This window comes from Nelusetta ayraudi, unplaced genomic scaffold (genome assembly GCF_046127955.1).
Source record: "Nelusetta ayraudi isolate G7.1 ecotype Tasmania unplaced genomic scaffold, CSIRO-AGI_Nayr_v1 ptg000016l, whole genome shotgun sequence".
Classification (NCBI taxonomy): Eukaryota; Metazoa; Chordata; class Actinopteri; order Tetraodontiformes; family Monacanthidae; genus Nelusetta; species Nelusetta ayraudi.
In genome coordinates, this window is record NW_027466066.1 from 7,788,277 (window position 1) to 7,796,027 (window position 7,751).

At 41.2% G+C, this 7,751-nt stretch overlaps 2 protein-coding genes across 7 annotated transcripts in view; both read right to left on the bottom strand.

The window, feature by feature from the left end:
* Positions 1–7,751, bottom strand: part of LOC142887035 (BAR/IMD domain-containing adapter protein 2-like) — a 224,197-nt gene that overhangs the window by 53,144 nt on the left and 163,302 nt on the right. For 3 of the 6 annotated variants that reach the window (XM_076024359.1, XM_076024362.1, XM_076024361.1), the window contains exon 1: positions 1,429–1,735. The exons of 1 other annotated variant lie outside the window; for it this stretch is intronic. In XM_076024359.1, the coding sequence (XP_075880474.1) occupies positions 1,429–1,500 (72 nt within the window). In that variant the 5' untranslated portion in view covers positions 1,501–1,735. Of the gene's footprint in view, positions 1–1,428; positions 1,737–7,751 lie in introns of those variants that run through there. 2 more of the 6 variants (XM_076024360.1, XM_076024358.1) reach the window with 1 other exon arrangement.
* Positions 3,209–6,594, bottom strand: LOC142887037 (charged multivesicular body protein 6-like). The gene is made up of 8 exons (XM_076024364.1): positions 6,386–6,594; positions 5,961–6,070; positions 5,619–5,706; positions 5,225–5,311; positions 4,722–4,787; positions 4,285–4,365; positions 3,567–3,642; positions 3,209–3,483 (listed from the first exon to the last, which is right to left on the bottom strand). Exons 1-8 carry the CDS (start codon positions 6,449–6,451, stop codon positions 3,434–3,436), a joined length of 624 nt encoding a protein of 207 aa, XP_075880479.1. The 5' UTR covers positions 6,452–6,594; the 3' UTR covers positions 3,209–3,433.

Below are 7,751 nucleotides of genomic sequence, written 5' to 3' on the forward strand. Positions count from 1 at the left end.
TGCATCCACCCCAGGGACACCTCTCCAGCTTCTCTCGGCTCGGATGAGCTCAACAAACTAAACACAACCTTTAAAAAAAAAAAGAGTCACCATCCAGACTGTGACTTGTCTCCGTTGATTAACCTACATTAACGGGCTTGAACGCAAAGAGCAGCCTTAAGTCGTCTATCGGGAGAGATCGGCCATAAGCTTTTTGTGGCCAGCGGAGCACAGAAATAGCCGGCCGAGCGCTTTTTTTGCTTCCCCTGCCACCTCTAAAAAAGAGGCACCAATCAGCCTCATCTCATCTGACCTCCTTTCCCATTGGATGTCAACTCCCTGCAGGAGGAGAACGGAACACAGCTCGCCCCGAATGTATTTTTTCCGGGGCCTTCTGTTCAGAGGGGGGAAATAAAAAGCTAAAAGTGGGCTAGCGCCGCAGAGGTAAATAACGAGAGCGGCCGACGCCTCGACGATGAGGCCCTCGGGTGGAGCGCTGATGAACATTCCTTTGGGTGAAACCAAAGCCCAGGGCCGACCGAGATCACACCAAAGACAAGGGTGTGATGGATAACTGTGTGAGGAGAAAAGTTAATCAGCAACCTCTTTTAATCAATCAGTGGGAGCCAGGTGGGCTTTTCACCAGCCGTGGATCATTGCGTTCGATATTAACCCAAGACTGACAGCTTGAGGGGGCGGAGAAACAAACAAAATTGATTTTTATCATGGGGGGAAAAAACAACACGTAAACGAAACCAAAAAAGTATGACGTTGCATATTTCCTTTATCTCAATCTATTGTAACAGCGTTGGCCAACACTTTCTATGCAAAAGGTCTCCCTTCCATTTGCTTGGTTTATGCAGAACAGGTTTGAATGTTGAAATCCCCGTGGGGCAAATGTTTACTTGTTCCAACAGATAAGCCCAGCCTTCTCTGCCCGTCAAACACTCACTTCTGGAATGTCTCCTCCGCGGCGCAGAGAGAGAGAGCGAGAGAGAGAGAGAGAGAGAGAGAGAGAGAGAGAGAGAGAGAGAGAGAAGCTGGCTGACTCTCGGCGGCAGATCCGTACATTTTATACCACCACGGCGCAAAACAGGCGCAGTGGACAAACCCCCGGGGCTGATTTCCAGAGCCGTCAAGGCGGAAATACAGCCGAGGCGGTCAGCAGTGCGTCTCCCAGGGTGGGTCACCTGAGAGAGGTGTTGCCCCTTTAAACCAGGTATTGCGCAAAATAAACTGTAGCGCGGCGAATTAACTCCGTTCACACGCAGCTGCGCCCCTGGCTTAGTAGGAGTGGGGGGGGGATCCGACATCAGAGTCTAAATTCGTTTCGGCCAATAAAACACAATGTGTGAAAGACTGTGGTATTAAAGCGCGACCGTGTCACATCCAAATCCCACCGTCAAGTGAAGCCGCGAAACTTTCCTCCGGAGTTATATTAGTTCTTACCTTGTAGACGTTTTCCGTCAAGCGGTTAACCTCGTCGGTGCGAGACATCGTGGAGTCTTCAGCCAGGACCATAAACGACTCTTAAAAAAATATATTTATAAATAAATAAAATGATTTTTTTTTCTTCCCCCCCTCGCGTAAAGTGTGAATCCGCACGGAGGGGACGAAAATAAAACCGGGGTGAGGCAGAGGGGGGCGGGGGGGGGAATAATAAAGTTGGAAGTGTGGAACAATGGGGCGAGGTGAGGAGCCACTGCGAGAGAGACACGATGCTCCGCTCCCGAAGCCTCCCTTCAACTAAACACACCTTCCCTCTGCACAGCTGACAGCCCGCTGCTGCCTTCACGGACTGCGCCACGGCTCGGAATCTCTGGCTACCGCCGAAACGCGTTCACTTATGAAACCTCGAGATTTCATTAGTTAAATTGAATGCAACTAACGCGATTAAAACGAGTTAAGCTTCAGTTTAAAATGGGGCTGCGAAAGGAGGGCAGCTTGAGTTCAAAATGATTATAATTTGTCCAATGATGTGGACAATGTCTTCAAATACTGTTGCAGTTGTTTTGCAGAAGGGGGGGGTACTATTGTCTAATATAGAAGAAATTAAAAACAAACTGTTGTTGCTTCGCACCTACACAGAAAATGTAAAGTCCCTTGTTCCACTAATGCAGATGAGAGAAACTGCTCTGTTTGGCGTGCTGTTCTAGCAAGACATTAACTAAACTGATAGATGCAGACTTAGTCAAATTCAAAAAAAAAAAAAAAATTCAAAGAGTGAAACTCAAACATCCAACATGTGAAAGCCGTGACTCTACACTGTGGGCCTGTTTGTACAAATTGTAATCTTAAATAATCACACTTTGCATTGGTTCAAGGTTGCGGAACGTCATGACACGCATGGTTTAGTTATTTGCCACGTAAGCCTCGAAGCTCACCTCTGCTGTCATATGAAAAATTAATGTTTAGTAGAGTTGTGACTATTAAAGGGTCCCATTCTGTCTTCAGGGTGTCAGCGAACTCCCCAGATCAGCCACTCCACCATTTTCATGCTTACTCATGCACCTTTTTTTTTTTTTTTTTTTAGGGAAGTGTGCAAAAAAAGTTTTATAAATCAACCTTTGATGAAGTCAGAGAGGGCATAGCACGCCTCTTCCAACTTAGAGGCCCTAGTCCTCAATGTTTGTTCCATGCTCTGAGACCAACAAAATAGTTTACAAGGAGGCTGTAAGCATGTTGTATTGTGGTGATGTGTAGCCACCTTGGATAATTAGCCAAGATGCTTCAATGGAATCCATGACAAATAATAATGGTTTGAACCGATATACGGCTTTTAAATTTGATCCAGCCAGCTGCACTGGGTAAATCTGTGTGCGAGTCATACTTTTCAGTAACACCATAGATGATGTTTTTCTCACCGAGGATGATTTGTTACGGCTTCATTGTACATGCTAATTGCAGTCCAAGTGCTCACTTAGTGCCGGATTGTAAATAGCACATTGGCCCGCCTGTCCAAACATCTCCCACATAGCAAAAACATGAGCTCTTTACTTCCTGCCAAGTGCAGCACTCACCGCTGCTAGGATGGAAATGACCACAGTCAACACCTGTTTTCAGCGTGGTTGCGCACAGCAAATCTTGCCTTGGCAAACAGCGCCGCCCTCTGGTGAAAACAGAATCATGCGTGCTAAGTCCGAACGAGATTTGGTGGCTCTGCAGTCACCACATTCTTCTTATAGGTTACTTGGATAATGAGACAGAAGAAAATGTAATTCCACTATAAAACATTTAAAAATGTGTCAGTTTTTTTTTTAATTTTGTACATAAAGTCAGTCAAAGAGCGCTAGAATATTTCACTTTTCTTCATGTTGAAATGTCAACGGGGCAGTGAGACATTCACACACACACAGTGCTCATCCTGTAGGTCTGACAGAGCTCTGGTGTCGGGGTCTCGTCTTCAAGGACCAACATTAGCGATGAAATACTGACACGGAACAAATTGTGTCTCTCAGGCTGCAAGCATCTCTCTGTCTGCCTTGCCCTTTGCTTCTTTCCTCTCTGGAAAAGAAAGTAAAACAAAATATGAAAAATGCATCAGGTGTAAAGAATGGTTTATCATTTGAAAGAGAAAAATAATTTACCTGATTCGGTTTTTGCTGCCTCTGGGACTTCTGGTACAGGCTCCTCTGGGACATCTGGAAGTGCTAAATCTTCTCCCTGTTTTGAATAAGATCAATGTTAGAAACAGCTCTGACTGGAAGAAAAAGGTTAAAAAAAAAAAAACTGGCAAGCTAAGTATAATAAAATTTGCAATTTCTTTTCCAATATCAGGAATCAGAACAGAAAAAGTCATATATAGTAAAATTGTCACTGTTTAAATCATAAAACAGTGATGAATCACCGAGTGCTGAAGAAACTGCTGTCTTTTAGGGATACATCTGGACTGTAATTTGTGTCTGTGCTCAAGCGTAAAGGATAGTAATGTGCCTTGTTTGAGTTGAATGATGGTTAAATGACAAAACAAGAAAGATCTGCAGGGGTTTTCAGGACAGTTCTCTTAAATATAACATTTAACACATGTAGCTTCTTGACGTTTTATGTTTTTCCACTGTAATTTGGATAATTGGTTCATATAGCGTTATCATCTAGCTGGTTGTGACCCAATTAAAGCTGGCTTAGTGTTACATATCTTAGTAGCCTGAAAATCTCCTCAAAATTTAATGTATGCGTTTCCACCGAAGCCACTGGGTGTCTAGTGGCAGGAGCCAGTTGTTCCAACAAGCCTAATAGTGCAGATACATGAAAAGGAGTGTTGAATATGCAGCCTCGGCATTTGTAAAGGTTAAGCTTGCAGCCCACCTGAGTGATAGCTTCCAGCTCGGCTAGGACCGCGTCCTCGTCCTCCTCTGACAGAGCACCAGCCAGCATCTCGTCGATTTGCTACAGGAAAGGAACAGAAGAAGACGTTAGCAGGAAGCTTTGTGATGTTAATTTGCTGCATTACCTTTTCCAATGATTCGATATTACGTAGGATTTAATAATTATTGTATTTATCACATTGTTGCTTTATTTGTCTAAGTAAAATCTGAGCCAACTGAACCATCACAAATTTCATTTTAATCAATTGTCAAAGAAATGTGGGATTGAAAAAAGTGATGCTAACATTTATAAACAAAACATTACTTTTATATACAGTGAAACAAATATGTATATTTGTCCTTCATAAATCTTTATAAGGTAAATTTACATTTTTGCTGCATATTAATCTGAGACAGTATAAAAATGAAGAATTTTACCCTTTGATATTCTATAGACTCCTGGGTCTCATCCAGAATTCTCTCCACATCTTCAATTGACATGATCTGTCAATGCAAAAAAAAAAAAAAAGCAGGAGAAAGAGAGCATTGCATTGCATTACAGAGGGAAGGAGTTTAGGATGGAAAGTGTTTTGCACATCTCTTGGCAGGCTTTGAGATTTCCAGACTCCAGGAGTGAGATCCGCACGCTGTAGCCAAGGACGTGCAGCCGTCACACCGCTGCAGTCAAGGCTTTGCTTCTTAATCCTTTAATCTTCAAACAATGTGTACCCGCCACGCTAACACAAACCACAAGCTTTCCCTGCTGTTTCATCCCCACACACGGATCATATTAAAGAGAGAGTGCTTATCAACCGGAACTTTGACACTGTTTAAGTGTACACTCACATGCATAGAGAGCCACTGAGGAATTATTGCTGCCTAAATGGGACACTCTTATTCTTGGAGACGAGGAAAACAAACAAACATGAAAGCGTGTTTACCTCATGCATGCTCTTCAAGCACTCGTTGCCAACTTTGAGGCCCTCGATGACTTGCATCTCAATTTGCATGAACTCAATATCTTGAACCTGTTGGCAGATATTAGCAGGGTGGTTAGAACGTCAGGCAAGAAAAAAAAATCTATCTCATTTGCAAACATTTTCAGAGGGCAAAACATACAGTGTATGATGAAATGACAAAAAATAAGTAAATCAAGCTACACCAAATTTTCATCATTTTTCAAATTAAATTAAATTAAAGTTAAAATAAAGCTCCAACTTATATATTGAAGAGAAAAAGTAATTTGATTTATTCAATGTTAACATTACTAGAAAATGTGCCTTACGCTTTGAGAAAAGAGACATCGAACAATATGTGCAATATAACAAAGCTCACCATGCGCTCAATATTTGAGATCTGATTTTCAGTCCTGTCTAGCAGCTGATCCTGGTATCGTTTCTTCTTGAGGAGCAGCAAAGCTTTCCTGAAATTACATTAAAAAAAACATAGATGACAATTTGTTCTTTCAGTTGAATTAATATAGAGAAAAATTCATTTAAATTAATTTAAATTAATTAGCAGGTTTTGTGAAAAATCCAAGAAGGATTATTATTATTATTATTATTATTATTATTATTATTATTATTATTATTATTATTATGTTATTGTTGGTTTGACATTAGACACGACCATCTGCTAATTAACCCAATTGTAAATGTCTGCTTTGTTATTGCTTACTCCTTCCGTCCATCTTTGAGCAACTGCTTTGCCAGCAGCTTTTCTTTCTCCAACTGCAGGGTGATTCTCTTCTGGTACTGCTTCAGCTTATCTCTCTGCTGCTTCAATTGCTGAACAGGAAAGAACACAAAATCAGGATATGTTCAGAAGGTAATAAGAAATACAATTCATAGAAACCTGTTTTGCATATTATTAACAGAGCAAAAAAAAAAAAAAAAAAAAAAAAAAAAAAAAAATCAAAGACTCGGCTTCTGCTACAAGCTGAATTTTATGTGACCCGAAAAAAAAACCCAACAACAACAACAACAACATTATCCAAGCTAAATAGTGGCAACGGTGGAGCGCATATAGCAAGCTAACTTCCGCTAACTGTGAGCTAAGGTAACGGGACTAATCTGACAGCAGACGCTGCTTCGTCTCCTCACCAAAATGGCTTTGTCTTGCTCCGTTACGCGAGAAGGACGACTCTTTCTCCCAAAAACGTTACCCATTATTCAGCCACATTCCTCCCGCACCCTACATCGTCAATAGACAAACTGTAGACGTGAACCGAGTTTTTTCCCATCATAATAAAAGCCGATAAAGGCTAGCGCGCCGGGGCTAACTGGCTTCCATCATGTAAACAGATTTTCCGTTTTTCCTACGGCAAGCGTTAGGGGACAGTGCACCAACAGCGCACGTGTTTTGATTCCTGAAAACGCCTATAAACTACTTATGCAATAGGGTAACTCGTTTTATTTATTCATTTTTAACTATAGGGCATTAAATTGATTAAGTTCAACGTCGACGAAATAATACTGCCTTCCTGTTTTTGATATCCTATGTTTTATTTGCCCAAGTCGTTTGTGGTACCGTGGACAGCTCCAGACTCATCCATGGTTTGGGTTCCACCCCTAAGGAGCGAGAAGGTGCTAAAACACTCTCACCTTTATATCGTTTAGCGTTCAAAATGTTAAAGAGCAAACAATAAACTCAAAAAATTGAGTCATATTATGAACTTTTACTGCCCATTTATGCCATCGATAAATTGGAATACACCGTTGCGGTAGCAGAAGCCTAATATATGGATTTAATTTTACAGAACTGAATGCTGGTATGAAACGGACTGGGACTCCCCTTGCTGTAATAAGACCGTGGTAGTTACGCAGCAACTATATCACAGTAATAAACTGCAAAATGACCATGACACTGTTGTTCAATTCAAGAACATCTGCTCCCCCTTTAAGTGAGGTGTTTGATTTTCAAAAGAAAAGAAAATAAATAAATAAATAAATAAATAAAAATAATAACACTTTTCATGAGCGTCCCTGAAAATGTGAAAGCCACTGCATTTGGATTTTATTGATTTATTTATTTGTTTTGCCAAACTTTAGCCGTTGGCAACAAAAACACAACACATTGTTGTAAGAATGCAGGAAATATTATGTGACACTTTTCTCAGTAGCCAGATTCGAAAGATAGTGGGAGGCATGTCTGAAGAATGACATTGAAAAAACAGTCTGAATGCTTTGTTTGTAGCAAGTCCAAAGTTTACTTAGATACAACACACAAAAAATACTTTGTTTTTTTTCCTATGAGACACAGTGGGAGCCTTATTTTACATTTCTACACATTATGTTTGGGGAACTGCATCACAGCAGTGGAAGACATGCTGGGGCTGAAGTCAATACTGCTTCTCCTTTCATCTGGGGGATTTTTGTCTCCCCCCTCCACCCCCAATCATGCCAGTATCTCTGTAAACAGCAGTGACCGCCTTGGCTATGAGTCATCCCTGATCAGCTGATCACAAAT